The sequence below is a fragment of the Neohortaea acidophila genome, assembly GCF_010093505.1.
Source record: "Neohortaea acidophila strain CBS 113389 unplaced genomic scaffold BDY17scaffold_6, whole genome shotgun sequence".
Classification (NCBI taxonomy): domain Eukaryota; kingdom Fungi; phylum Ascomycota; class Dothideomycetes; order Mycosphaerellales; family Teratosphaeriaceae; genus Neohortaea; species Neohortaea acidophila.
The window spans coordinates 609,815-634,465 of NW_022985515.1; the positions used below are offsets into that span (position 1 = coordinate 609,815).

The window sequence follows — 24,651 nt, forward strand, 5'->3', positions numbered from 1 at the left end:
GCACTACTTATGAGGTTTGTCTTTTCGGCTTGTTTTATTTTACCAGCGATGGCGAATTCGGGGGAGTTTTGAGTGGGATTCTCTCGAGTCGAGAGACCTTTCCTTCTTCGATGGACATATTCAGCTTTGACGAGAAAGGGTGATATCGGAGAAGAACTATGTGCACGATTCAATAGAATGTACTCCAGCCGCTTGAGGTGAGCAAATGAGACTCTTCCAATCATCGCACGTCTCAGCCTCGCATCCTATCTTGACTAGATTTGCACACCAACACATCCAAACCCTCACAATTCATCACGCGCCGTGGCAGCCGCCTCTGCCTTCTCCCTCTTCGCCGCCCCTCGACTCGCCTCCGCCAGAATCCTCTCATACTCTCCATCTTCAATCTCCTCCAATTCAAACTCGACGCCCTCGGGCAGCTGCTGCTTCAACTGCGCCATGATATCCTCCGGATCGGAAGTGGAGTCCACCTTCACTTCGATCGGCTCGGCGGGTAGCTCGGCCGCGTCGACGATGAGCTCGGCGGGGAGTTTCGACTTCGCGCCGTCGCCCATGCGAATGCTGTCTATCCAGTCTTCGATTTCGGCTAGGGTGAACGTCGCGGAGGGGTATTGGCGGTACCAGGCGCGTTTGCCGTTTGTCGCGATGAGTTGTGTGGTAGAGGCGTCGAGATTCAGGGCTGCGATGAGAGAGGCGGAGGTAGGGTTTGAGGCGGGGAGCTGGAAGAAGGGGAAGAGTTTGCGGTTGGCGGTGGCGTGTTTGTGGTGGATTTCGCTGAGGCTGGCGAGGGCTTGCTCTGTGCTTGCGTAGGGATTGGATGCGGGGGGTAGGGCGAGGATGCAGGTGCCGGCTTTGGTGTTGAGGCACTTCTGTTGGAGGGGGATGGTCTCTGCCAGAGATGGGATTGGGGTTGCGATGTCGGGGATCTTGACGGGTTTCTGCGTATCTTCTGTCGCTGCGTCTGGGTGCGGGGAAGCCGTTGGCTGAGATTCGTCTTCGAGTGTCTCGGCTGTTTGCGATGCGGCGTCTGTTTCCGCTTGCGCTGATGCTTGGGACTTGGAGGATTTGGCGAATGAGGAAGATGCCTTGGATGCCTTCTTCTTGTCCGATTTGGAGCTTGCCTTTGCCTTCTTTGGCGCCGGATCGGGGTTTGGCGTGGCAGCCTGAGACAGGAAAGTGACAATGGCGTCCTTTTTCAACTGTCCGTCGTACTTGATGGCGTCCTTTCCTTTGCCTGGAACGAGCACAAGCGTGGGAAATCTCTGTACGTCGAACTTCTCGACCGCATCGTCTTCCTTACTTCGGATCTGCGCAACATCAATCCCGCCAAGAAACTCAATGGCAATGGCCTTCAACAAAGAGCTCGTCGTCCCTTTCTCGGAAAACAGAATCGCCTTGGGTGCATCTCCGGCATCGAGCCAATCCGCGTAGTCATCGTCCTTCAATCGCGCCACATGATTGACAATCTTCCCCGTCACGGCGTCGACGATGGCCTTGGCCGTCCTCTCGCCGTTGTAGTCGTCGACGATAGGCCTGCCCGCTTTCTTACCGGGCTTGACGATTTTTAGCGTGGGGAAGCCCTTGACGCCCATGGAGCCACAGAATGGTTTGTTGGATTCCTCATCGCAGTTAACTGCCGCTACTTTGGCCAGGCCGGATAAGGATTTGGCTGCCTTTTCGTAGACTGGTTGGAGGTTTTTGCAGTGGCCGCACCTATCTCGGACTCAGTATGAAGTGATTACACTGTTGACAGGGGCTAAGCAACTGCGTACCATGGAGCGTAGAATTCGACGATGGACTGAGACACCCGCAGAGTTAGCGATAGCTGTAATATCGGTAGGGCGAGTTTAAGAAAGAGAGCATACTGTATAGTTTGACTTGACAATCAAGTCGTCATAATTGCTGCCAGAAACCTGCAAAACCGGTGATGATTTGGTATAGAGGCCGTCTGCGAGACCAGGCTGGATGAAAAGGAGGGAGGACACGAGGGCTACCGCAAGGGTGGATGCCATTGTTGCCAAATCAGTCAAGGGAATTCAACACTGATTGTGAATGGAATCAGTCGCTCGTCTCGTATGTCTCGTTCGTGTCAGATGTAGTTGTGGTCAGCCTGACCGGGAAGTAAAGGTGTCCTCATATGTCGAGGTGAAGTCTCCCTTGAAGGACAAGTGTGGAGAAGGAGGGACCGTTGGATGCCTCAGGCACTCCACGCGAGGCATATGCGACCCCACGTCTTGGACATCAAGGCGACTACACGCGGTCACTGCCTGACGGTCAACACACAATCCTTTGCTCTTGCTCCCCATTCAATACACAGCCATGGCGGCTCAACTACCCGACAAGCTCAAAACAGCAGACATCACTCGATTTGCCGTGCGAGCAGCACAACTAGAGAAGGCAAGGTGGGCAACAACCCGAGCCAAATCCACACCAGAGCGAGTGTATTGACAAATCATGCCCCTCCAGACCCATCGTCACATACTGGTGCGAATACCACATCCTCCAACAAATCCTCGGCAAACAGCTGCACGCCGGCGACGATGCCTCCTCCAACTACGCCGTGCAACTCATGGACAAGCTCGAGGCCACCAAAGCCGACAACGCCTCCAACGATGCTATCGTCGACGACGTCGCCGCCAAAGCGTACATTGAGAACTTCGCCCTCGAAACGTTCAACCGCGCGGATGAGTCGCAGCGGGCGAACAAGGTCACCAAACAGACGGCCGATACATTCATGGCGGCTGCAACGTTTATGGATCTGTTGAGCATTTGGGGACAGGTGGATGCGGATATTGCGGCGAAGAGTCGGTTTGCAAAGTACCATGCGCGGAGAATATTACAAGCCTTCAAGGCGGGAGAAGATCCGAATGCGACGAATCCGGTGGTGGAAGAGCCGGAACAACCAGTCGATGATGATGGGATCGAGGCGGAGTTGAAGGCGCTCGAAGGGAAGCAAAATGGGAGCGCAAGCGAAGGCTATCGCCCTGGCACGGTTGTCGACACAGAGGCCAACGCACGATCGCTGGCACCAGACACCCTGTCACCGAGCGGCTTACCTCCACGCACAAGCTCCCACCAAGTCTCCCCTCTCGAATCCAGCTCGATAAAAGACAGCAGAACAAACTCCATCGGCGGCGGCTACTTCCCCACCACCACCACCACCACCACCAATACCGACACAAACATGCCAGATGCCCACAACCCCGCCAGCCCACCCCAAACCCCCGGCCCGCAAGACATGAACCCCCAAGACTTCTACAACACCCTCGCCCCCGCCCCCTCCGAACAGCCCTCCGCCCCTCCACCCGAAGACCTAGGCATCGCCAGTCCCGCAAGACCCAGCGCCCCCACGCCCCACCAAATGTCCGCTCAGCCGCCTACCGTTCCGCCTGTGCAGTCTCCTCTGCATACCCCGGCGCCGCTACCGATTGCTTCCCCGCCTATTGCTGCTCCGCGTCCTCCACCTCCTACTGCTGTTGCTCCGCCACAGCAGGCCACGACGGGGTTCAGGACGGATGATGAGGCGACGGCGCTGGCGCAGAAACATGCGCGGTGGGCGATTTCGGCGCTGAATTTCGAGGATGTGAATACGGCGGTGAAGGAGTTTAGGTTGGCGTTGGAGAGCTTGGGGGCTAGATGAGTTGTTGATAGGACATGTGGCTACGATTTTATGAAGAGTTGTTGGTATCGAAGACGATGAGTATAGGTGTATGCGAGATGATATTGCCAGTGCTTGCAATGATCAATCGGGATCCTAGCTTCATCTCGTGCCTGACGCTCCAAAGCGCTCCCACTCTCATTTCACTTCGGCTCCTCATCCTTAAACTTCTCCTGCAACGCCTTAACATCCATCCCACACAGCTCCGCCTTGGCCACGATGGCCTTCGCCTTCCCCACCACCGGCACATCAATCATCTTGCCATCCAGCGTCCACGCGCCTCTGCCCTGTGCGTCCGCCTTCTTGTCCGCAATCACAATCCGCACAGCCCACTCAGTCTCCTGCTGACTCGGACTAAATACGTCCTGCACGACAGACACCTGGTCGGGGTGAATACACTGCTTCCCGTTGAAGCCGAAGCGTTTCCCATTCTCGCTCTCGTCCTGTAGGAACTTGCGGCCTTCCTCGCCGCGGAAGGTGGTAGAGACGAGGTCGAGTGCAGAGGGGATCTCGAACGCTCTAGCGGCGGTGACGATTGCGCTTCGCGCGTAGGTGAACTCGTTCAATCCAGGGGTGCGCGTAATACTGAGGTCCAACGAAAAGTCCTCAGCCGCAAACCCCAAACCAGAAAGATACGGCGAAGCCTGACAAATGGAATTCAAATCCATCAACGAGCGCGCCGACTCCACGAGCGCCACAATCTTCACAGGGTTCGTACTCCCCGGCGCATGCCGCTCCGGCAACTTCTGCCGCAGCACATCCGTCACGAAGTGCAAGTCGCTCGGCCGGTCGACTTTGGGCACCACGAGACAGTCGAGGTTCTTGCCTTTGAGGATCTCCGTCAGGTCGTCGAGGGCGAGGCCCGAGGAGACGGGGTTGATGCGCACGGCTTGCTCGCGGATGCCGGGGACGCGGTCTTTGTTCAGCACGGCGAGGATGTTGGCGCGGCCTTCGGGCTTCTTCAAGGGGGTGACGGAGTCTTCGAGGTCGTAGGCGACGGAGTCGACGGTCAGGCTGCGCGATTTTTCGAGGAAGCGCATGGATGAGCCGGGGACTACAAATTGTGTTAGGAAACGATATGAATAGTCCATGGTACTATGATCGCAGGTTTGAGAAGGGGTGTGATGGCTGGTGTCCCGATCCCAATGGCGATAGTCCGGATGGTATAGGGGGTGAAGTGCAACTTACCGTACAACTGGCAACGCCGAATCACAGTCGCTGCACCGCTCGCCATCTTGACAAAATGCAGATATGCTTCAATGCTTGTCTAATTCAGACCAGCAACAATGTCGCGTCAAGAGGAGGTGGTGTAGTTGATATAGCCGCTCCACAGCCGAGACCGGCGGGCAGGAATTATGTCATCAGCTGCTCCACGGCCACGACTTTTGACCTCGCGACTCCTTCGACACGTCGCTTCGTGTTCTCAGGCAACTTTCGAAGGTCGAAGGTTGACCATTTGCCTATCTTCCGCCAACAGATGTGACACCTCCATACGCACACCTACCCATGGACATCAACGAGAGCCCCGGGGCCCTGAGCTGGCGCCTCTCCGCCAACCCCATCACACTCCTGACCTTCCTCTCCTTTCGAATATGTACATGACCTCCTACCCTCAACGTCCAATGGTGCATCGCATACTGACAATTGCACAGCCAGTCTTCTCGTCTACCTCCTCGGCCTCCTCTTCACCTCGAACTTTGTACGTATCGCCCGTACTGCCCACGAAACCCTTTCCTAACCTCGACACTTGCAGGTCCTCATCTTCATCATCTGCATCCTCCTGCTGAGCTTCGACTTCTACTACGTCAAGGTACGAGCCACATGCCCAAAAGAAAGAGACGCACAAGCTCACTCTACACTCCAGAACATCGCCGGGCGCCGCCTGGTAGGCCTCCGATGGTGGAACGAAATCGACCAGAACGGCAATGGCAAATGGGTGTTTGAGAGCGCGCCGCAGCCCAACGAGCCGGGCGGGAAGTTGGTAAACGCCACGGACAAGAGGTTCTTCTGGCTGGCTTTGTACGCGCAGCCGGCTTTGTGGGTTGCGCTGGCGGTGGTTGCGGTGGTCAGGCTGGAGTTTATTTGGTTGACGCTTGTTGGTAAGTTGGTCGTATCTCGCCCTGAAATGTGCGCGAGCTGACGATGTGGAAAGTAATTGCTTTGGTTCTGACCATTACGAATGCGCTGGCCTTCTCGCGATGCGACAAGTTTAGTCAGGCGAGTGGACTCGTGGAGCGCGGACTCTACTCCGGCTCTTTGGCGAGGAATGTGGGTGGCGCACTTGTCTCGCGCTTCTTTAACAGATGAGCATACCTTCAGACAACGCGATATACAGTTCGAAGTCAACTTTACAAAAGCCAAATCGATCTATCGTTTGTCTAGGCATGGTCTGTGAAAGGAGACTAATACCCCCGGTCTCTCCGAACAAGATTGAGCATCGGCTCGCCCTTGTCCCGCCGCTCCAGATTCGTCTCCAGCACCTGCAACGCCCGCGTGATGTACTCCGTCGTACTCCCAGCGACATGCGGCGTGATGATCACATTCTCCAAGCCCCACAACTCGCTATCGCTAGGCAACGGTTCAGGATCGGTGACATCCAGCGCCGCACCACCCAGCGTCCCGTCTTTCAACGCGTCAATCAAAGCCGGCTGATCGATAATCGGCCCTCGCGCAATATTCGTCACAAACGGCTTCCTCCCCTCCTTGTCCTTGCCCGACAGCCCCTCCGCCATAACGCGGAACTCCTCCGTCGACAAGAAGTGCGTCGTCTCCTTGGTCAAAGGAACAGCCACGACCAACCAATCAATCCCCTGCTTCAGAAATCGATGCAAACTCTTCTTGTCCAGGCCAGAGAACCACTCATCCGGAATGACGCCCTCCTCATCCCCCGTGCCTGGTACAACAAACCCCGGGTCCCGTCTCTTAGCCGGCGTACTCTTCTCGCTAGCCGTGTACGCCAGCACCTGCATCCCCATAGCCTTCGCCACCCTCCCCACCTGCCGCCCGATACTCCCATACCCCAACACTCCCAACCGCAAACCCACGCGATCCCGCACCTCAGCACTAAAGCTGTTCTTCGCCCACTCGTGCCTCTTCTGATCCTCATAGTACTTCCTATACCCATGGCTAAACACCAACCCCGTCATCACCACCCACTCGGCAATCTGCGGCCCATGAATCCCCGTCGTCGTAGCAATGGGAATCTCGCTATCGGTGTAAATCGGGTTCGGCTGAATCTGATTGCTCCCCGCGCTCAGCAGCTGCACGAAGGACAATTTCGGCGCGTCGGCGAGGGCCTGCGGGAAGGCGTGCACGGTGCACAGCATTGTGGCGTCCTTGTAGACGTTGGGGGGCAGGTTGGAGGCGAGCAGCGCGGCATCGCGCGTGTAGGGGACGATGTGGGTGACGATGTCGATTTGGGGAAATTTGTGGCGGAGGTGCGTTATTGCGGCCTCTGGGGGGTTGGCGAAGGGGAAGATGATGAGGAGTTGGTCTTGGATTGGTCCTGGGTGATTAGAGGGGTGAGCGGGAGAGCATGGCGGAGGGGGGAGGGGTGCTTACCTCCGCCCATTGTGAGTGCGAGATGGTGTCTGGATTGGTTCGGACGGAGAAGAAAGGGTCGATGAGGAGGACGCTGGATATACACTCCCAGTGCTTGGACTACAGTATACTGAGCACGAATGTCCTTAGCAGTCCGCGGTATCAAAAGTTACGGATGGTGTGCTGTTGAACATTTAGAGTTGCGCACGTCAGCGGGATGCCGATAGCGGGGGTGCGAATCGTAAGGAGTTCAAGGCTATGAGGCTATGTACGTCTGCGCTCCAACGCTAGCATGTTCGTGATCATAAGTTACGTATACTCTGACAGTCATATTTCCCTAGTCCCGCTCCATCTCAAATGCCATCACGCATCCCCTCCCTTTCCCCATTCAAGACTGCCCAAAAGTCGAATAGCGACTCCGCTTCCGAATCGCCGGCCCAAACTTGTAGAAGATCAACGGAATCGGCAGCATCACCATACACACAATCGCTAGCACGCCCGTGGCCAGCTTGATGCCCAAGCCCTCGTACATCTTGACGGTGAAGAGGGGAAACGCGGCACCCATGGTGTAGCGCAGGAGGCCGTTGGCCGCCATGGCGGAGGCGCCGCTCAGCGGCCCGTAGACGTCGAGCATGTAGAGGGCGGCGGAGATGAAGACGGCGACGTTGCCGAGGGCGAAGGGGACGCCGGAGAGGACGGGAACGATCCAGTGCACTGAGGGTTTGGCGGTTAGGGCGAACCAGGCGAGGCTGTGAGGGTGTTAGTCGTTTGACTGTTGACGGCTAGGGTGTAAGGGAAGACTCACCCAACTGGTAGGCAGACGGCGCCGATGATGGCGACGAATAATCTGCGTTCAGGCGCTTGGGGAATCACTTCGCCGGCATCGTCATACTCGACCTTCTTCTGGTACACGGTCTGGTCGATGATGATGGCGACCACGACGCCGAGAAGGACGCCTCCGCCGATTGCGAGAAAGGTCAAGCCATACTGCCAGATGTTGAAGTGATAGACGCCCATGAAGACGTAGGGGAAGGCCTCGAAGAAGGCGAAGAGGATGCTAAAGGTAAAGGCGTTGTAGAGGGAGAAGAGTAGGACGATGGGCTCGTAGAAGAGCATGCAGACGGGGCGGAAGATCGTGATAGTCAACAGTAGGTGAATGGCCTCTTTAGTCGGGATTTTTGGAACCGGAGGAGGCAGGTCCAGTTCTTTCGCACGCTTCTTCAGCAATACCAGACGGTGTGTCTCGTGGGTCGGAAGCACGGTGGCGTACGCCAACAAGGCGAGGAAGATGGTGCACCATTGGGTCCAACGGTAGCTCTCGAAGCTGGCTGCAAAGCCGCCAATGACAGGTCCAATGCCTAAAGCTGAGGTTAGTGGAAGTTCCAAGCTTTTGTACAAGCGAGTAACGTACAAGGACCGAGGAACGGTGCCATCACGATAAACGCTCCGGCCGTGCCCATTCTGTGAGGCGCGAATAGATCTGCGACTGTACCCGCTCCAACGGCAAGACACGGGGCGCCGGCCAGTGCAGCGAATAGTCGACAGATAATCAATCCCGCGAAGGAGTTCGTGTAACCGGCGCCAAGGATGAAGAGAATGTAGATGGGCATCGTCGTCCGGTAGACAATGATCCTACCCCAGGTTTCGGAGAGGGGGGCGGCGATCAGAGGTCCTAATGCCAGGCCCAGCACGTACATGGACAAGCTCAACAAGGCGACCGTCTCGGATACGTGGAATTTCTCCTCAATCTGAAAGATGCCGGGGGTGATCATTGAGCTTCCGGCAGTGACGCTGAGACATAGCAGTGCCACTGGAGCCACGTGGAAGATCTTCTTCACTGGAGCGGAGTGATGATTAGGAAGTTGTCAATGCCACGCAAGTGATGCCAGACGTACTTGTACTCCAGTTTCTCGGGTTTTCCTCGCAATCAGGCTCATCCCATCTGCCAGTCAAGACTTCTTTCTCGGTAAAGACAACGGAGCCTTTGAGCTGCCGCTCGATCTCGGCACAGACCCAAGAGCCTTCCATGTTGGGATGATCAACGAAATAAAACGAAATTTCTTGATACAGCGCTGGCTGAAGAGGATGAAGGAAAGAATGAAAGACGGCCCCGGTGCAGATGATGAGGCTTTTTAATACATGCCTTCAACGCTCAACTCACCCTCCTGTCCTGCTCTCTCAAGCGGTGGCTGCCAGCAGTCAAGCGAAAGCCAAGGATCAGGCTGCGCACTACCCATGCAGAGCATACACCATCGTAGCGTCCGAAGGCGCACCGCCATCAAACCGCTTTGGAGTGTAGCCGAGTGGCTTTCGGCACGACTTGACCAGTGCAAGCAGCGTGCGCAAGCCAAGGCGATTGTAAATGAAGAGGATGAGGGCGGCAAAGGCGGGTGCTTCGGTAGGATGATGCCTTTCAGCGCAGCCACGCGTGAGCCACTGAGGCGACCCCGACGAGCTGGCCGGCTGGAAACAGCTAAAGCGTGCATGTTCGAGACCTGAAGTGCATCCCTCACGCCGTTTTAAGCTCCAAACAAGCGAAGCCATTTCTGAATCCAGTTATCTTCTGTCCACCTGGTCTTTGGGGCTGCACGTGCTAGATCGATTGCGTGTTCCGCCGGCGCGTTGGCTTTGCTGAGAGATCTTGCTGACCGCATGTTGTGAGAGAAGGAGCGACCCCCTGGAGCTCCAATTAAGCTTTTTGCTGCGCCAAGCGTCCGGACTTCACGCATCACGCAACGCCCAGACACCGACGTGCTTCTTCCTGCTCCTTACCTTACCACTGCTCACACCAGCTTTACTTCCCAGCCTCTGTCATTCATCAAAGTTATCGATCACCCACGAGCACATTATGAGACGAGTCTTCAACGCTGATATCGCATTCCACGGAGGGCCCGAGTGGTGAGATCGATCCTTCAGCGTAGCGCAGCCTTCAGACAGCCACCGGTCAGCCACAACGGCCACATCCCGCTTCTAGAAGCCTTCCAAAACCAGTCCATCCATTAACGGACGTATTTCCCGCTCCCCACCACAACAATATGTAACGTGATTCGAAGGGCCCGCCGATGTTATTCTGCTTCTGGGCGTTACGACTCTCGCAAGGTTTGGTTATGAACACCTGACACCATCTCGGCCAAGCCGTTCGAATGGGGCCCGGGGCGCTGCATCGCCCAGCCGTGGCTTGCAGACCTAGCCGCGCCGCTGCTCTCATCTCGTCAAAGCATCCATCATTCCACCCTCCCTGACTCTCGTGACCGCTCTCACGACCAATGGCGGACGAGAAGTGGCATCGCCCAAGGTTTTGCTCTCGCTACCACCTCCCTTCCGCACCATTCCTAGTCCCGCATGCATGTGAAAGCTACGGCGCCCATAATGGACTTCCTCGTCTTCGAGTGAGATCGACGATGCACCAATCAAGACGTTGATATTGCGCCAGTGTTGTTATCGACGAAACGTTGGTGGTAGGTATATCTGCTCCATTGCGGTCACACCATGCCTCCATTGACCATCTCCCACCTCGCTCATGCTCTTCTTGTCTTCTATCTACCCATCTGTCCCATTGCCTCTTCTGGGCAATTCTACAGGACACGAAAATGTCTACTCCAGCCATGGATCTCCCTTTCCTCGCATGGGATCGATTGGTCCCCAAAGCAGGCTACAACCTCCCGGTCGTGGTTGAGGTTCCAGCCAACGATTCAGATCCGGAGGCGCACGAGCATTTCTGCTGCAAACACGCCTCCGCAAATAAACCAAAGTACCACAACGAAGACGTCAGTGCAAGAATCGGCCTTTTCAAAAGCAATCTGGACACTCTCTTCAGTACCAAACCCAGCGTTCCCAATGCGGATCGCCTAGAACACCGCATCCCTACAGGGACTCCTTTGTCACGGCTTAAGAATGGCGAGACCCCAAGAAGGACAACCGCCCTTCCCATCGATAAGCGCAACAACCAGTCCGGGCGCCGCACCACCGTCACAGTCGAGACCTATCTTTCCACCTCGGTGCCTTCGGAGCAGTCGGGGATGCACAAGCTCGACTTGGATTATCCCGTCCTTGGAAGCTCGCCACGTTCCCCCAGATCTTACTTCCCCGGACACCTCAACACCGAAGCTGGTGACGATGTTCCAGATGTACCCCGGCGGCCAAGTGCGGCCGAAGTCACAACCTCCAGCTACGTGCGAGACGAACATAAGCGTTCCTTACGCTCTAGCAGGACACTGGTGGAACAAGACCACGGAGAGCAGTATTCAACCGTCACCGATACCCACGAGGACTTTAACACTGGGAAACGACGGTCGAGTACTGTCCATGTACTTAAGGACTCCCCAGCCAATGCACGAAAGGGGGTCAAGCCGATCCCAGCCATTGTCGAAGATGAACCCCAGACCAAAGTCGATGGGCTGAGTGCCGAAGAGCGAGAAGTCCTCCACCTCGAGGCTCGTCTCCATGAGAAGGTCGAATTCCAGCACCTCGTGCGCGCCACCTCGCTCGTCCGCAAGGAAGAAGACGAGAACAAGTTCTCCCGCCCATACGACGACAACAAACTCACTCGCACATCCTCTCTGGCGAAAAAGGCCTCGCAGTATCGCAACTCCAGACTTCCCTCCGACCTGCCCGTCTTCACCGCCTCCCTATCGACATGGGCAATGGCATGCCGCGCCGCCCAAGCAGCACGCGACGTGTACTACTCCGAACCCTCGCGATGGTCTCAACCGGCAAAATACACCTCTCCAGACTCCAGTGAAGGCACCAAAGCCATGATCATCGAGGACCAACTCGTCGACGGCAGCCGCGTGATCATCGTGTCCATCCGCGGCACCCAATTTCAAAGCCTCGCCGACTGGGCCGTCAACTACGCCGCGAAGCCTGTGAAACCCACCGGCTTCCTCGACGACCATGACAATGCATGCCACGCGGGTTTTTTAAACGTCGCCAAAGCAATGGTCGCTCTTGTCGCCGTGCAACTGCAGCAACATCCCGCCTACAACTCCAAACCTACGCTGCTATTCACGGGACATTCAGCCGGCGGCGCCGTCGCCTCGATCCTCTACACCCACATGCTCTCAGAGACCATCACGTCCGAACTGACCAGCATCACGGCCAAGTTCTCCAGCATCCACTGCATGACCTTCGGCGCACCCCCCGTCTCGACCAAAACCCTACAAAAGAGCCACGACAGCACCGACAACGGCAACAAAGGCGTCTTCCTCGCCTTCGCAAACGAAGGCGACCCAGTCCTGCGCCTCAGCTCCGCCGCCTACCTCAAAACCCTCGCCCGCCTGCTCGCCAGTCCCCTGCACTCGCCTCGTGAACCGAGCAGCACAGCACCAGAGACGCACAAACAAGATGCTCCCCCAACCAAAGGCCTAAGGAAATACCTCCCGCACTCCCTCCGCAAATCCCACTCCCCAGCTCCACCGCCCAACTCGCGGTCCAGCTCCCCTACTCTGTCGCTGCACAGGACCCGCTCCACAACACCACCAGCAGCAGACGAGCCGGGGGCGCCCATCTGGCCCGTCCCTGCCGTCCCTCTAGCCAACGCGGGGAATCTCGTGCTCCTAAGGGAAAGCAGCGCACCGCATGTCAAGACGGGCGCGGCGGCGCACAGCGTGTGCGTAGAGGATTTGCGCGACGCGCTGTTTGGCGATCTGGCGCAGCATACGCTTGACGTGTACCATTCCCGCGTGAATGCGCTGGCGTGCGCGGCGGTGATGGGGACTGTGAGGTAAAAGGGTTACTTGGTGTACGTGTTTGTGCGATCGAAAATGGGATGGGATGAAAAGCTGGGAGGAGTTTGTGGTTGGTTCTTCTGGTCATTGGAAGTTGTTAAAGGACTCGCAATTTCTTCGCCGTAGCTAGGTAGTCTTTGTCGCACTCAAAAACTCATCAAGGGTGACGCGTGCTGGGCTCTAATGGCCAGCCGCTCAAACAAGTGATCGTCCTTCCACACAGCCCTCCTCCCTGCGTCTGGCGCCGAAACGTCTCAAGTAAATGCATTTTGGGCATCGTCAACCATCCGACGAGCCTCGTACTCCCTTTTCCCCCAACACATCGTGAGGACTCACTGCAGCAGTTTGCAGAGAGCCACTTCTGTTCGATCAAGCACAGAAATCCTCCCTTCGCACTCTCGTTCATTCCATCGTTTCAAAACACTCACGCAGCCTCTTCGGTCGCTTGCATCACGACATCGCCATCCGTAGCCACAGGCGCGGCCGTCTCAGTGGCAGTCGATGTCGCCAGAGCAGCGATGCTGTCCGTTTTCTCCTCCACGACCGTCTCAATCTTCTCCTCAATCTCATCCGCGGCCTTCTCGGCCTTCTCCTCCGTAGCGACCTCTTCGGAGCTCTTCTCAACCCCGGCAGTCGTTGGTGCATCCGCCTTCGCCTCGTCGACATTCGGAGTGTAGCGAACGCCGTCCGGCGTGGAGACAAAATTGGTGGGAATGCTAGCAGCCGGAGCCGCAGTGGCAGGCTCTCCATTCGTCGCCTCCGCCTCCTTTGGCGCCTCAACAGCAGAAGCAGGCGCAGACTCGGTATCGGCATCCATTCTCTTGTTCCACTCGCCGAGCAGTGCAGCCGAGCGCTTCTTGAACTGATGCTGCTCGTCTTCCGGGATGGAGGCGAGCTTGACAATCCCGCGGAGCACCTTGTGGATCTTGGTGTTGCGGATGATGGCGGGCTCGAGGTTTTCGTACCCTTCGAGCTGGGCGAGGAACTCGGCCATGGTCGGCATCTCGGTGTCGACAGGGGCCTTGTCGCGGGTGAGGAAGCCCTTTTGCAGGCGGTGGCGGAGGTAGAGGATGGCTTTCTCGCGCTGCTGTAGCTTTTCGGCTTCGCTCATCTGCGGTCGCTCCTCTTCCTCCTCTTCTTTGGGAGCGGTCACGATCTTCTTCTTCGATTTGGTGGTAGATTTCTTGCCGGACGCTGCTTCCTCGCCGTTGGGAGTCTTGGGCGCGTTGAGCTTGGTGACTTTGGGGGTCTTCTTTGGCTAGATTGTCAGACATCAGCAACGTGGGTACGGCGTGAAAGACCAGTCTCGACTCACCTTGCCGCCCTCTCCATCACTCTCATTCTTGCGCTTCTTGCTCAACTTGGGCGCGTCGACATCCTCCATTGTCACATCACCGTCCTCACCACCCTTGCTCTTCCGCGCCTTTTTCTTCTTCTTCCCATCCTCGTCTCCGCTCTTAGCCTTGGCCGCCGCCTCTTGAATCTTCCTCTCCCGCTCCTCGGCCGCCTTCTGCTCTGCCTCGGCACGTTCTTTCGCCGCCCGAGCGGTCTCCTCCTGCCACGTCTTCAGGATTCCCTTGAAGTACTCGATGTCGTGATCCTCCGACGCAATCTTCCACGCGTCCTTGAGCGACTTCGACATCTTCTTGGAGTTGGGCGGGTCGTGGCACTCTGCAGGATCGAGGGGCGTGAGACTGGTATTGGCCATCCATTGACTACAGAATCATCACATCAGCTTGCTGTCCAGGCCGCGATCATCCTCAAGTAGCACTCACAATTCATTGGTAGAGAGGAACATGACGGGGAAAGTCCGGTCCTTTGCGTTCTTGCCACCATCCTTGTAATCGTCGCGTAGGCTGCCGTCCGGGCGCGCGGCGCTCACCGGACGATTGAAGAGGAGGTTCTCAGGCAGCATCTGCTCATCGCAGATGACCGAGGGCCACGGTGCGTATCCCTTCAGCCTGGCCCAGTACATCTGGCCGGGCTTGGCGTCGAGATGCAGCGTCGGCATGCTCTTCTTCTTGGTGAGCTTCTTGTTCTTGTGCTCGGGCACACCGCCGACCGACTTCCTCTTCTCTTTCTTGCCGCTCGAGGGCGTGGCGTCATCGGCGTCTTCAGCAGTGGCAGCGGGGGCAGGATCGGCGGCATCGGTCGCCGCGCCGCCGTCTGGCGCGGTCACTGCGGTGGTTGTCTGCTCGCTCAAGACCTGCCCATCTTCTGTTGTACCCTCGGTGGGCTCGCCGTTGGCAGTAGGAGGCTCTACAGGCTCGGCGGGGGCAGGTGGCTTGGGAGGACTTAGTGGACATGACACAAAGCTTCATTTGGGATGTGACGTGAACTCACCGCCGGCGCGTCTACTGTGGATGGTGCCGTGGTTGCTTCTTCAGCCATGTTGGAGATTGGGTATGGGATTGGGAGAGGCCTGGCAGGTGGCTGCGACGTGTGGGTGAAGGGTGTACCTGACGCGTAGCCCTCACCAGATGTGCAAATAAAGAGCTGAGGTGATGAGGGGGATGAAGGATAGCAGCGGGGAGGCGACTGCGCGATGAGTCGGCGACGGGTAGTAGAGAGGTTGATGGATGTGTTGCTGTGCAGGAGAGAGAGAGGATTGAAGGAGCGACTGGCCAAGTGAGTTAATCTTCTGGGCGGGAATACCCGCACGGGTGACACGACGAAGCGCTGCGCTCGCAAGTGAAAACGCAGCTGACCTTGGCACGCGGCAGGCAACGCTCCTCGCGTTTGAACAAGTGAATGAGCAGTTTGTGATGGTGGCCTGGGTATTCCTCGCCAGCATCAACACCGCCGGGCCGTGATGCGCGTCGTCTTTCCCTTCGATGCCAGGCTCCATCAGGCGTTTGGACGCGAATTCCTGTTGACTCTAGCACGAGCCAATCAGAGCGTGGCGTCAAACTTCTCCCCGGCTCTCGCCCAGCCGATCGAGCCGATTCCTCTTCCCAGCTGCAGGCTGCCTTTCTCGGACGTGCGCTCCCGGTCGCCCGTGTTGCTCGTTGGTCGATGGACAGTCCAGCATTGCCATTGAACGTGAGGTGCATTGCTGGTTCCTGTCTGGCCAAAGTCAGCCTGCCTCTTGCCTTTGGCATGATGAGGACGGCGAGTTGCTCACCAGCATAGCGATTGCTAGAGAGATCTAACGCACGCTGGAACGGTATGCATGTAGACTTGGTCAGATGTCCATTTCCGCGGCTTCCGCGAGGGTTCGTAGCATTTGATCGGCGCCAGGGTCTGTTCCATGATCGTGGAATATCACGGCGGCATGTTGGCGGCACTGTCGACAGTCGCTGGCCGCATGACTAACCTGGCAGAGGGGTCAGCCTTGTACTCGTGATGATACTCAGGTATGACTGACCATGTATGTCGCATCCGCGTTGTTTCCATCAGCTTGAAACGTGCCCTCGCGCAGCCTTCCCGGTCCAGCCTGCGCTTTGAGGCAACGAGGATGGCCCAAAGCCAACCGAGTTTTCCGGTAGTTGGTGAGTTTCGAAGATACGAGATATCCAAGATGCGTGGTTTACTGAACAGCACGCACGTTCCAAAGAGGTCAGAGAACGAACGATCGTGGCATGACACCATTCTTCCCGTGCCTTACACAAAGTTGGATGGACAACGAAAGTGACTCGGAGGCTGTTTGAAAGGTCTAGTAAAATACTCACCGTTCTTGCCTTACCGTGACGAGAGCGTATCGTTTCCATAGCACTTTGTCTCAGGGATTTATACATCGGTCAGACTCTGGGGTGATCCGAAGGATTTATGTCTCGTGGTACGGCACGGTCGAAGTTGTGCACACGATGGTGACTGCTGCGTTCTGCGGTGCCGTCCAACAAAGAGGTATCCGCGAGCCGAAGCCGCCAGCTTCCGCAGTGCTGTGTCGTAACAGCGTGGTGGGATGCAACTTTTCGACTCGAGATGCGCTCATAGCCTTCTCAGCCTCTCGAAGAGCGGTCGGAATCGATCACCGTGTGACTGGCGGTGTAGGCAGTCCTCCAACCACGCTGCATCCGACTCCTCCTCTTCCTGAGCTTGCCGCTGCTCGATGTGATTTACTCTCGCTCACCAATTTCGATACAGCTCTTGAATCCGGAGATGACGGGCCTCGAATTCCGATGGATGTGCTCGGAGGACGTGCATCGTGGGCCGTGATGCGCCCGTGCCGCACGGGTGCGGGCTCTTGAACACGAGTCGGTTGGAGTATTCGGCAATGCTGCGATGAACGAGCACTGCGGTCTCACTGTCGAGGGGTTATGGAGGCATCGTCGATGATGTCGCCACTTTGGAGGCTTCCAGACGATCAGAAGGTTGTGGTTGATAGAGGTCCGGGATGCTGATGCCAGAGGATGACCGGAAGTGCGTGGGACAAAATTCTTCGGGCGCCGTTCACGACTTTTGTCTATCCACACATCAACAGCATAGACAGCCCAGGACGATGCATTTGACACCCCCCACTCCATGCGCAGGACATCTTTTAAGTCAATTCAGAGTGTTGATGATGCACTGTATCTACAGAATCCAAACGTCTCTCAGCCAAGAACACACCATCTGTCTGCCTCGACACCCAACCTCAGGCCATCTAGGAGGGACCAACAGGCGGCGCCCTCGCCCCCATATTCATATACACCGTCTTGATCTCCGTGTAATTCTCCAGCGCCGCATCGCCACACTCGCGACCAATACCGCTCTCCTTGTACCCACCAAACGGCATGCTCCAGTGCACGAAGTTGAACAGATTCACCCACGTGGTGCCGGCCTTCAGCGCGCTCGTGACGCGAATGGCACGCTCGTAGTCGCGCGTGAAGATGCCGGCGGCAAGGCCGTAGGTGGTGTCGTTGGCGAGCTCAATGACTTCTTCTTCGTCTTTGAATTTGGAGATTGCCACGACGGGGCCGAAGATTTCTTCCTTCATGATCTTCATGTCGGGCTTGACGTCGGTGAAGATGGTGGGCTGGGGATGTGTCAGCGATCGCAAGATGATTGGCGTGTGGGGGGAAGATGTGCTCACGTTGATGAAGTAGCCCTTGCCTCCGTCCGAGTCGCCTCCCAGGTGCAGCGTCGCACCCTCCTTCTTGCCCTGCTCGATGTAGCCCATGATCTTGTCGTACTGCACCTTGCTATTGTGCGGGCCTTGGTCAGTCTTGCCGCCAAAGTTGTCTCCAACTCGGATTCTGTTTGTAGATCGTCAGCCATATCACCCATAGAGTCCAGTCGGTGCATTGGATGACTTACGCTTTCAAGGCCTTGGTGTAGCCTTCGAGGAACTTGTCGTAGATGTCTTCGTGCACGTAGATGCGCGTGCCGGCGTGGCAGGTCTGGCCGTAGTTCATGTGAATACCCCACACACTCCATTCGACCGCCTGGTCAAGGTCTGCATCCGCGAAGACAATGTTCTGGGTTCGTGAAGGTTAGTTATCGTTTCAATCACCAACTCTGGACCCGCGAACTCGACTTACCGGGCTCTTGCCGCCCAACTCCAAAGTGACCTTCTTCAAGTTGGAGGCAGCAGACGCCTTCAGGATAGCACGGCCGGTGACGGTAGAGCCAGTAAAGGCAACCTTGTCGACGTCCATATGGTGCGCGATCGCGGCGCCGACAGTCTTGCCGTAGCCGCTGACGAGGTTCACACTGCCGGCGGGGAAGCCAGCCTTGTTGATAAGCTCACACATGTACAGGGCGGTGAGCGGAGTCGTTTCGGCACTCTTGATGACCACGGTGTTTCCGCAAGTAAAGGCCGGGGCAATCTTCCAGGAGAACATCAACAGAGGGAAGCTGGGTGTTGTTGTCAGCCTCATGTTGCGTCTTCACAATGCATGCGAGTCGAGTGGAGTCGAGGTACTCACTTCCAAGGGATGATTTGCCCGCACACGCCCACAGCCTCCCTCTTCGTGTATCCAAACACGCCGGGCACACCAAAATTGCTCTGGCCATAAATCTTATCACACCACCCAGCGAAATACCTAATCGTCCCAATACTGCCCGGCAGATCGAGGTTCGCCGCCTGCGTCCTCGTCTTACCAGTATCAATCATCTCAAGCGCCAGCAGATCCTCAAAGTGCTCCTCCATGAGATCCGCCAATTTGTTCAGGGCCTTGGCCCGGTCGGCGGCAGGGAATGCAGCCCATTCCTTCGACCGGAAGACTTTGCGAGCCACGCGGACCGCCTCGTCGACGTCCTCTGCTTGCCCCTCTTGGATCTTGACAATCTCCTCACCGGTAGAGGGGTTCTCGGTGGCGAAGGTCTTGCCGCCAATGGCCTTGCGGAACTCGCCGTTGATGAAGATGCCCGTGGGGAGGGAGACATCTCTGCCGTTGATTTTGAGGGTGGTGCTTGCCATGGTGGGCGTTGGAGTATGACAGAGATTAGATGGAGGAAGAGGAGGGCGTTGGACTTACAAGCGAAGGAAAAAGAAGAGGGGAGGGGAGAGGCAGTCTGCTCGGGTTATATTTCATTGAGCCATGAGGTCCACCAAGAGCCACGATTGATCGGTCTAGAACGTCTGGGCTTCAGTATCCGTCGTCGGCCCCCGTCCATATTCTGTAGGCTTTACGCGGTGGTTGCCCCGCCGTTTCCCCACATGCAACCCCACCACGTGCGTGTAGACGTCAGCCGGCTAGACTTCTCGGGTTTACACTCGGGCCAAGTAGCCGACTACATACGATGGACCACGGGTTTGTCCTCTGACCAGCAAAGTAACCCTCTCAGAGAATGCCCTTCCTTCCGTCCTCCCTCACCTTCAAGACAGGTATGAGATTCTGCACCGTGTGGTAAATGCCATCAAACCCAGCGGCCCGCTTCTTCTCATCCTCCCTCCTGAAGAACTCCTCCGCACTCCGAATGCGGTTCGGGTGGATGCGATCGAGCAAAGCATAATCCCTCCGAATCACACCCGTGTTCCCGGCGGAGTGTTTGAAACAATTGAAGAAACCGGAGAAGTTGGTGCGCATGTTCATCGTGGCCGGATCGCTGGCATCAGCATTGTATCCAGCCGGCAACTCCGCCGACCGCCCAAAAGGAGTCGTGGTCCAGAAGGCGTCCAGATCGATGGCCTCATATCGCGCGGGCTCGCCTGTCACTTTCGTGAACGCCTGGGCCATCTCGCGAGGATCGACGTGCTCGACGGCCACTTCTAGATCCATGCCGGTGGCCTCGCTTTGGTGGTCGAATAGCCAGCGCACATAGTAGGCGCAGTCGTCAAGGGAGACGAACGGGATCGCTCCCTGGCCTATCGGCATACGCCAGGTGACGATGCCATCTTCGATGGACGGGGACATTGGTGTGCCAGCACCGAGCGCCATCTATCTCGCGCACGTCAGTCGAAGAGACATCTGGGTCCGGCGCCTTGCAGAAGTACTACCTCGAAATACGGGCCAGTGGTAAATAAAGCTGCCCCCGTTCTCTCCCCATTCGCCTTCGTCTGCTGCAAGATCCACTCTCCCACCCTTCCCTTACCATCATAGTGTCCCGTCCGGAACATCGGATTATACCCTCCTTTCTTGTAGGCGTAATCCAGGTTGCCGTACACGAAGAACCGGATGCCCACCTCGACCGCCAGCTCATACGCCCGCACCGCCCAGAACATCTCCGTCTTCTCCCCGGCATTGAAGCCATCAATGTTGACAAAGGCAAACTCGCACCCGTCCAGGCCTTTGCGGAGATGGGCTTCGTTGGCAAACGTGCCCTCGACCAGCTCGACGTTGTCGAGAGAGAGGAGATGCGCTGCACGAGGGGACTTGGGATCCCGAGTCAGCGCTCGCACGCTGTATGCCCCGTCTTGAACGAGGCCGCGAATAACGGGGATGCCTTGAGCACCAGTGCCGCCGATTACAAACACTTTTGGGGGGGCCATTGTTGGGGACGATTGTTGGAGGCTGTCGTTTCTGACGTTGCTTTACAATTATGGGACGCTATTGGCATCTCCTGTCTATATGTTGCCCGTGACTCTTCGCATTTACTGTTTACTAATCCAAAGGCTAACAACGCCCTAGATGCTCTCTTAAACAATGATCTCGCGTGCTGGACGCGGCGGGTGTCTTTTGATTAGTGAACCGAACGCCCCAAAAACGCCCCTGGGTACATGGCGGTGTAGCCGCCTTCCTACTCGCAACTCGCTCCATTTCCTGACTCGGAAATGCGGCCAGAACGACGATAGAAAGTCGGGTAGTTCAACAGTACCTTATGAATTCGCATGACGAATCCAGGGTTACAAGAGTTGGACCAGACGTGTTGTAGACGGTCCGCGGCTCAGCATATCGTGCTATCACTGCCGGTCTATGGCTGCTGATATATCATTTCCTTTCAACTCAACCCACTCGCTGACCCCACTCGTTCCACGTTGCATTCAATCGTCCGCCCTGCCAGTCGTTCCAGCCCTGCCAGCCCTCCCGGCTCGAGGGCTCGGTATAGTTCCAACCTCCACCCACTGCGCCCGCGCCAATTTCCATGACGGCAATGCTGTACGGAGGTAATGTGAAACTGAACGCTCCGCTGCTGCCGGCCGTCACGGTTGACACGGAGGTCTGAACGACTTCGTTGCCAAGGGTATTGCTGGAGTTCATTGGGGCCGTCAAATAAGTCAAATTGGCTGCCGCGCCCGCTCCGATGCCTTCGAAGGTCACGCTGAATGGGACGTCTGCGGTGCTATTGTAGACGACTGCTTTCAAGATGTGCGAGCCTGTGATGTCGTTGCGCCCTGCAACCCAATATACTGGGTTCGACGCATTGCCAGAGGTAGGCAGGTTCTCGGTGATGCGTGTGCCCGAGAGTAACTCGATCATGCGGAAGCTGGTCGACAGGAGGAGGTTCGCCGGGTTGGCGTCGAAGGCGATCATGTCTGGGATCCATTGCCAGTTGTTCAGGTTCATGAAGCTGGGCGCGTACGCTGCGCCGATGATCTTGGCCGAGTTGACCTCTGCTCCGAGGAGATAGACGGCCTCAGAGACAGTTCCATACCAGAAGGGAAACATGGCGCGAGGAGCACCAGGGCTGTAGTTTGGACCGTCCACGCCGGGTGCGTCGTACTGAATGACGGCATACTCGCCCAAGAGCAAGGGATGCGCAGCAGTGTAGTTGTCAAAGTAGTTGAATTGACTGCTGAAGTCGAGAGGCACGCCGTATTCGTGGAAATCTCCAGAAGTGTGAGGGAAGGGAGGGTGCACCGGCCCCACGTCGTAATAACTCGCCATGATGTTGATATTGGGATAGGCATCATGAATGGCATGATAGAAGGCTGCGAATCGATACGCTGCATAGGACTCCATGCCATCACCCAGACTGTCTTCATTCCCCACTTCGACAAAGTTGATTTCAAAGGGCTCCGGGTAGCCCAGTTTCGCACGCTCGGCGCCCCATTGGGTAGAAGTGTCGCCCATTAAGAACTCCAGTTGGTCGACTGCAGCCTGCACGTATGGCGCAAGCTGATCTTCAGGCAAAGAGACGGAATCAAGATAGTGTCCAGACCATACGGCAAGGACTGGCTCCATGTTCAGGTCTTGGGCCCATAGCATGTACTCAATCAGGCCGAGTCCGTCGGTGTTCTCGTAAGTCCAGGCTCCGGGGTAGCCAGGGCGATCGACCAGCGGCCCAATCGTATTCGTCCAGTTGTACCAGTACGGAGGTGCGTCGCCCTCGATGTTGTTGCCGCCAGGCATGCGGAAGAAGGAGGGCTTGAGCTGCGCCATCGCCTCCATCAAATCGACACGCAAGCCGTTTGGTCGATTGTTGTACGTTGGCGGGAACAAACTGAGCAGATTGAAGTTCAATGGCTCTTGCACGTCCGACGCGTCCATGGTGAATCGAAGGGTATTGTTGCTGTCTGGCGCATCGCTAGTGGGGTTGAATTGGTACGAGAATTGTTTCCACGCAGATGCAGTGGAGTCTACTGCTACTGCTGCTGTTGCGTAAGTCTTGCCGGTAGTGTTTGATTGCAAAGACACCGTCAGATTGCCATTGAAGTTGCCATTGACGTAAAAAGAGCCGTTGTAGTTCCATGACTCCACGATCGGGAAACCCCAGTACCCTGTCTTTGTTAGTCTGTCCAACAAGAGGCAAATGAAGGGCGGAACTAACCCTCGTTCCAAAACCCGACCTCGCCAGAAGAGTCGTTGGCCACAGTGACCAGCATCGAAGCCGGCAAAGCTGACGACAGCGGGTTGGATGAATTGTACAAAGAAAGCTCTGTTCCTCCAATGGGATACCAGCTGGAAAGGTTGCTTGGGAAGATGGAATTGCCTTGAAATGCACGATTCTGGACCAGCTCCGCGTACACGCCGCCGTCTCCGCTGTGGTTGATGTCCTCGAACATGATGCCATACTGATATGGTGAAGTGGCGGTGCCACCAGAAGAAGAGACGGTAAAATTGACTGCTTGGGCCGCAGCCGTGGCAGCGAACGCTGCAAATAAAATCTCCCACATCGTGATTCAGAGTGTGAGAAGGCACTTACACCACAGCATTGCGAATGGCGGCCCCGCCAATACATATACTCCGCAGTCGGTGCGCATCATCATTATGGCAGGCCATGCTATGGCCGGATGAAGGCGCAGGCTCAATTGCCGTGGCTTCATTCACCTGCCTATACCGACAAACAAGGCTTTCCTCCACACACAATGTCGGGCTAAGCGGAGAATTGTGGTGGCAAAGGTGGGTTATACATGGGGGATCGGCGGCATATATGACGATCCCGGCTAAAGACTTTGTGGAGGAGGCGGAATGTCGGGTTCCTAGAATGGGTTGGGTGAGCGTTGGAACAACGTCCCTATTTCATGTGGACCTGAGGAACGATCTGAGGCAGGGTCTAATTTGAGACGAAAAGTAAAGTAGGACGGAGGAGTGTGTCGAGTGTAGTGACACGTGAAGGCCACGATCGAGACATGTGTGCAAAAGTCGTGGTGACAACGCGACCACAAACTGTCTCCCTTGACTCTATATCAACACCTCATCGTATACATCTCGCTGTCTACTTCCCGAATATCCAGTTCTCGCATCCCATACGCTTGCAAGATGTTATCCCGCGCAGCAACCAAGATATCGCTTAGACCCGATGACATTACAGAGTACGAAAACCGGAAAGCGGCTCGCGATGCGATGAAGACTTCCGACATGAATAGCTCACAGAACAGCGAGAGAAGCACCGTGGGGAATGGAACTGGCGCGCGTGACGAGCCCTTGACTCCGGCGGCGCAGACGAGAGCAAAGGCCAAGGCGACTCGCGAGCAGCGCATTGGCATTGGGGGCTCGCGAGGCTGATGGCACCCTCACATCTTGACTTTACACGTTATCAGTCGCTGAACAGTTTCTGGGCGTGAGAATGAGGCTCGGGCTCATTCTCCAGCCTTCTATATGCACCCACGGCATGCCATGGCCTCTAATGGGGACAGCCAAGCGCGTGCCTTGCTTCAAAGGCGCGAAATTCGATGGCATTCATTCCAGGCGGGAAGTGGGACAACACGCGTGTCGATGCGACGTGCTCGTTTTGGCAGAGTCTGGCCGCCTCGCCTCATACACCTTTCCCTCTCTTCTCTTCGCTCTGCCCGCTCTGCCCGCAATTAGAAACACTGTGAAGAGAACACATTGTCAACATGGCTCCATTTGCATTGATCCTATCTTTGCTCGCGCTCGCACTACAGCCATCACATGCCACCTTCCCGATGCCCGACCTGCACGGCCTGGCAGAGAACATCATCACCCCCTTGGACACTGCCTTGGAACTCGGCAAAGGAGC

General features: G+C 56.5%; 12 protein-coding genes across 12 annotated transcripts; 3 read left to right on the plus strand and 9 right to left on the minus strand.

Moving 5' to 3' along the window:
• Positions 1–213: 213 nt before the first annotated feature.
• BDY17DRAFT_346582 (uncharacterized protein) lies at positions 214–2,157 on the minus strand. The gene is made up of 3 exons (XM_033738106.1): positions 1,866–2,157; positions 1,773–1,798; positions 214–1,713 (listed from the first exon to the last, which is right to left on the minus strand). The coding sequence occupies exons 1-3, from the start codon at positions 2,010–2,012 to the stop codon at positions 285–287; spliced, it is 1,602 nt and encodes a 533-aa protein (XP_033589082.1). The 5' UTR covers positions 2,013–2,157; the 3' UTR covers positions 214–284.
• Positions 2,158–2,319: 162 nt separating this feature from the next.
• BDY17DRAFT_324791 (Vta1 like-domain-containing protein) lies at positions 2,320–3,640 on the plus strand (the record flags this gene model as incomplete). The annotated part of the gene is made up of 2 exons (XM_033737265.1): positions 2,320–2,402; positions 2,467–3,640. 2 exons carry the CDS (start codon positions 2,320–2,322, stop codon positions 3,638–3,640), a joined length of 1,257 nt encoding a protein of 418 aa, XP_033589083.1.
• Positions 3,641–3,801: 161 nt separating this feature from the next.
• On the minus strand, positions 3,802–4,892 carry BDY17DRAFT_324792 (Pyruvate/Phosphoenolpyruvate kinase-like domain-containing protein; the record flags this gene model as incomplete). The annotated part of the gene is made up of 2 exons (XM_033737266.1): positions 3,802–4,712; positions 4,847–4,892. The coding sequence occupies 2 exons, from the start codon at positions 4,890–4,892 to the stop codon at positions 3,802–3,804; spliced, it is 957 nt and encodes a 318-aa protein (XP_033589084.1).
• A 212-nt stretch (positions 4,893–5,104) lies between these two features.
• BDY17DRAFT_298655 (uncharacterized protein) lies at positions 5,105–6,018 on the plus strand. Its single transcript, XM_033733775.1, has 5 exons — positions 5,105–5,252; positions 5,311–5,357; positions 5,412–5,468; positions 5,523–5,757; positions 5,811–6,018. The coding sequence occupies exons 1-5, from the start codon at positions 5,165–5,167 to the stop codon at positions 5,963–5,965; spliced, it is 582 nt and encodes a 193-aa protein (XP_033589085.1). The 5' UTR covers positions 5,105–5,164; the 3' UTR covers positions 5,966–6,018.
• BDY17DRAFT_339665 (uncharacterized protein) lies at positions 6,019–7,455 on the minus strand. The gene is made up of 2 exons (XM_033737971.1): positions 7,220–7,455; positions 6,019–7,163 (listed from the first exon to the last, which is right to left on the minus strand). The coding sequence occupies exons 1-2, from the start codon at positions 7,227–7,229 to the stop codon at positions 6,061–6,063; spliced, it is 1,113 nt and encodes a 370-aa protein (XP_033589086.1). The 5' UTR covers positions 7,230–7,455; the 3' UTR covers positions 6,019–6,060.
• A 461-nt stretch (positions 7,456–7,916) lies between these two features.
• BDY17DRAFT_335052 (major facilitator superfamily domain-containing protein) lies at positions 7,917–9,226 on the minus strand (the record flags this gene model as incomplete). Its single annotated transcript, XM_033737921.1, has 3 exons — positions 7,917–8,556; positions 8,610–9,035; positions 9,094–9,226. 3 exons carry the CDS (start codon positions 9,224–9,226, stop codon positions 8,000–8,002), a joined length of 1,116 nt encoding a protein of 371 aa, XP_033589087.1. The 3' UTR covers positions 7,917–7,999.
• Positions 9,227–10,822: 1,596 nt separating this feature from the next.
• BDY17DRAFT_298662 (Alpha/Beta hydrolase protein) lies at positions 10,823–13,007 on the plus strand. Its single transcript, XM_033733776.1, has one exon. The coding sequence runs from the start codon at positions 11,218–11,220 to the stop codon at positions 12,922–12,924; it is 1,707 nt and encodes a 568-aa protein (XP_033589088.1). The 5' UTR covers positions 10,823–11,217; the 3' UTR covers positions 12,925–13,007.
• BDY17DRAFT_298664 (uncharacterized protein) lies at positions 13,008–15,511 on the minus strand. Its single transcript, XM_033733777.1, has 4 exons — positions 15,268–15,511; positions 14,700–15,208; positions 14,240–14,639; positions 13,008–14,182 (listed from the first exon to the last, which is right to left on the minus strand). The coding sequence occupies exons 1-4, from the start codon at positions 15,313–15,315 to the stop codon at positions 13,349–13,351; spliced, it is 1,791 nt and encodes a 596-aa protein (XP_033589089.1). The 5' UTR covers positions 15,316–15,511; the 3' UTR covers positions 13,008–13,348.
• On the minus strand, positions 15,130–16,106 carry BDY17DRAFT_161400 (uncharacterized protein). Its single transcript, XM_033729717.1, has 2 exons — positions 15,268–16,106; positions 15,130–15,208 (listed from the first exon to the last, which is right to left on the minus strand). The coding sequence occupies exon 1, from the start codon at positions 16,023–16,025 to the stop codon at positions 15,558–15,560; it is 468 nt and encodes a 155-aa protein (XP_033589090.1). The 5' UTR covers positions 16,026–16,106; the 3' UTR covers positions 15,130–15,208; positions 15,268–15,557.
• A 1,239-nt stretch (positions 16,107–17,345) lies between these two features.
• Positions 17,346–19,558, minus strand: BDY17DRAFT_298667 (aldehyde dehydrogenase domain-containing protein). Its single transcript, XM_033733778.1, has 5 exons — positions 18,774–19,558; positions 18,387–18,702; positions 18,163–18,323; positions 17,939–18,101; positions 17,346–17,881 (listed from the first exon to the last, which is right to left on the minus strand). The coding sequence occupies exons 1-5, from the start codon at positions 19,265–19,267 to the stop codon at positions 17,510–17,512; spliced, it is 1,506 nt and encodes a 501-aa protein (XP_033589091.1). The 5' UTR covers positions 19,268–19,558; the 3' UTR covers positions 17,346–17,509.
• A 36-nt stretch (positions 19,559–19,594) lies between these two features.
• Positions 19,595–20,779, minus strand: BDY17DRAFT_346591 (uncharacterized protein; the record flags this gene model as incomplete). Its single annotated transcript, XM_033738107.1, has 2 exons — positions 19,595–20,228; positions 20,288–20,779. 2 exons carry the CDS (start codon positions 20,777–20,779, stop codon positions 19,632–19,634), a joined length of 1,089 nt encoding a protein of 362 aa, XP_033589092.1. The 3' UTR covers positions 19,595–19,631.
• A 107-nt stretch (positions 20,780–20,886) lies between these two features.
• Positions 20,887–23,521, minus strand: BDY17DRAFT_281500 (ABFa alfa-L-arabinofuranosidase-A-like protein). The gene is made up of 2 exons (XM_033732056.1): positions 22,999–23,521; positions 20,887–22,948 (listed from the first exon to the last, which is right to left on the minus strand). The coding sequence occupies exons 1-2, from the start codon at positions 23,342–23,344 to the stop codon at positions 21,234–21,236; spliced, it is 2,061 nt and encodes a 686-aa protein (XP_033589093.1). The 5' UTR covers positions 23,345–23,521; the 3' UTR covers positions 20,887–21,233.
• Between the last annotated feature and the right edge of the window lie 1,130 nt (positions 23,522–24,651).

What these genes read in the sequence shown, in the direction of transcription:
- BDY17DRAFT_346582 (XM_033738106.1), bottom strand. Translation starts at nt 2,012, where the DNA reads ATGGCATCCACCCTTGCGGTAGCCCTCGTGTCCTCCCTCCTTTTCATC. An exon ending in TTGTCAAGTCAAACTATACA is followed by an intron (nt 1,799 to 1,865) that starts GTATGCTCTCTT and finishes CGGGTGTCTCAG; the next exon opens with TCCATCGTCGAATTCTACGC. An exon ending in GTCGAATTCTACGCTCCATG is followed by an intron (nt 1,714 to 1,772) that starts GTACGCAGTTGC and finishes AGTCCGAGATAG; the next exon opens with GTGCGGCCACTGCAAAAACC.
- BDY17DRAFT_298655 (XM_033733775.1), top strand. Translation starts at nt 5,165, where the DNA reads ATGGACATCAACGAGAGCCCCGGGGCCCTGAGCTGGCGCCTCTCCGCC. An exon ending in CTTCCTCTCCTTTCGAATAT is followed by an intron (nt 5,253 to 5,310) that starts GTACATGACCTC and finishes ACAATTGCACAG; the next exon opens with CCAGTCTTCTCGTCTACCTC. An exon ending in TCGACTTCTACTACGTCAAG is followed by an intron (nt 5,469 to 5,522) that starts GTACGAGCCACA and finishes TCTACACTCCAG; the next exon opens with AACATCGCCGGGCGCCGCCT.
- BDY17DRAFT_298662 (XM_033733776.1), top strand. Translation starts at nt 11,218, where the DNA reads ATGCACAAGCTCGACTTGGATTATCCCGTCCTTGGAAGCTCGCCACGT.
- BDY17DRAFT_298664 (XM_033733777.1), bottom strand. Translation starts at nt 15,315, where the DNA reads ATGGCTGAAGAAGCAACCACGGCACCATCCACAGTAGACGCGCCGGCG. An exon ending in CCACAGTAGACGCGCCGGCG is followed by an intron (nt 15,209 to 15,267) that starts GTGAGTTCACGT and finishes AGTCCTCCCAAG; the next exon opens with CCACCTGCCCCCGCCGAGCC. An exon ending in GTGATGGAGAGGGCGGCAAG is followed by an intron (nt 14,183 to 14,239) that starts GTGAGTCGAGAC and finishes CTGACAATCTAG; the next exon opens with CCAAAGAAGACCCCCAAAGT.
- BDY17DRAFT_161400 (XM_033729717.1), bottom strand. Translation starts at nt 16,025, where the DNA reads ATGCCAAAGGCAAGAGGCAGGCTGACTTTGGCCAGACAGGAACCAGCA.
- BDY17DRAFT_298667 (XM_033733778.1), bottom strand. Translation starts at nt 19,267, where the DNA reads ATGGCAAGCACCACCCTCAAAATCAACGGCAGAGATGTCTCCCTCCCC. An exon ending in GGGCAAATCATCCCTTGGAA is followed by an intron (nt 18,703 to 18,773) that starts GTGAGTACCTCG and finishes AACAACACCCAG; the next exon opens with CTTCCCTCTGTTGATGTTCT. An exon ending in GCAAGGGCTACTTCATCAAC is followed by an intron (nt 17,882 to 17,938) that starts GTGAGCACATCT and finishes ACACATCCCCAG; the next exon opens with CCCACCATCTTCACCGACGT.
- BDY17DRAFT_281500 (XM_033732056.1), bottom strand. Translation starts at nt 23,344, where the DNA reads ATGTGGGAGATTTTATTTGCAGCGTTCGCTGCCACGGCTGCGGCCCAA. An exon ending in GGTCGGGTTTTGGAACGAGG is followed by an intron (nt 22,949 to 22,998) that starts GTTAGTTCCGCC and finishes TAACAAAGACAG; the next exon opens with GGTACTGGGGTTTCCCGATC.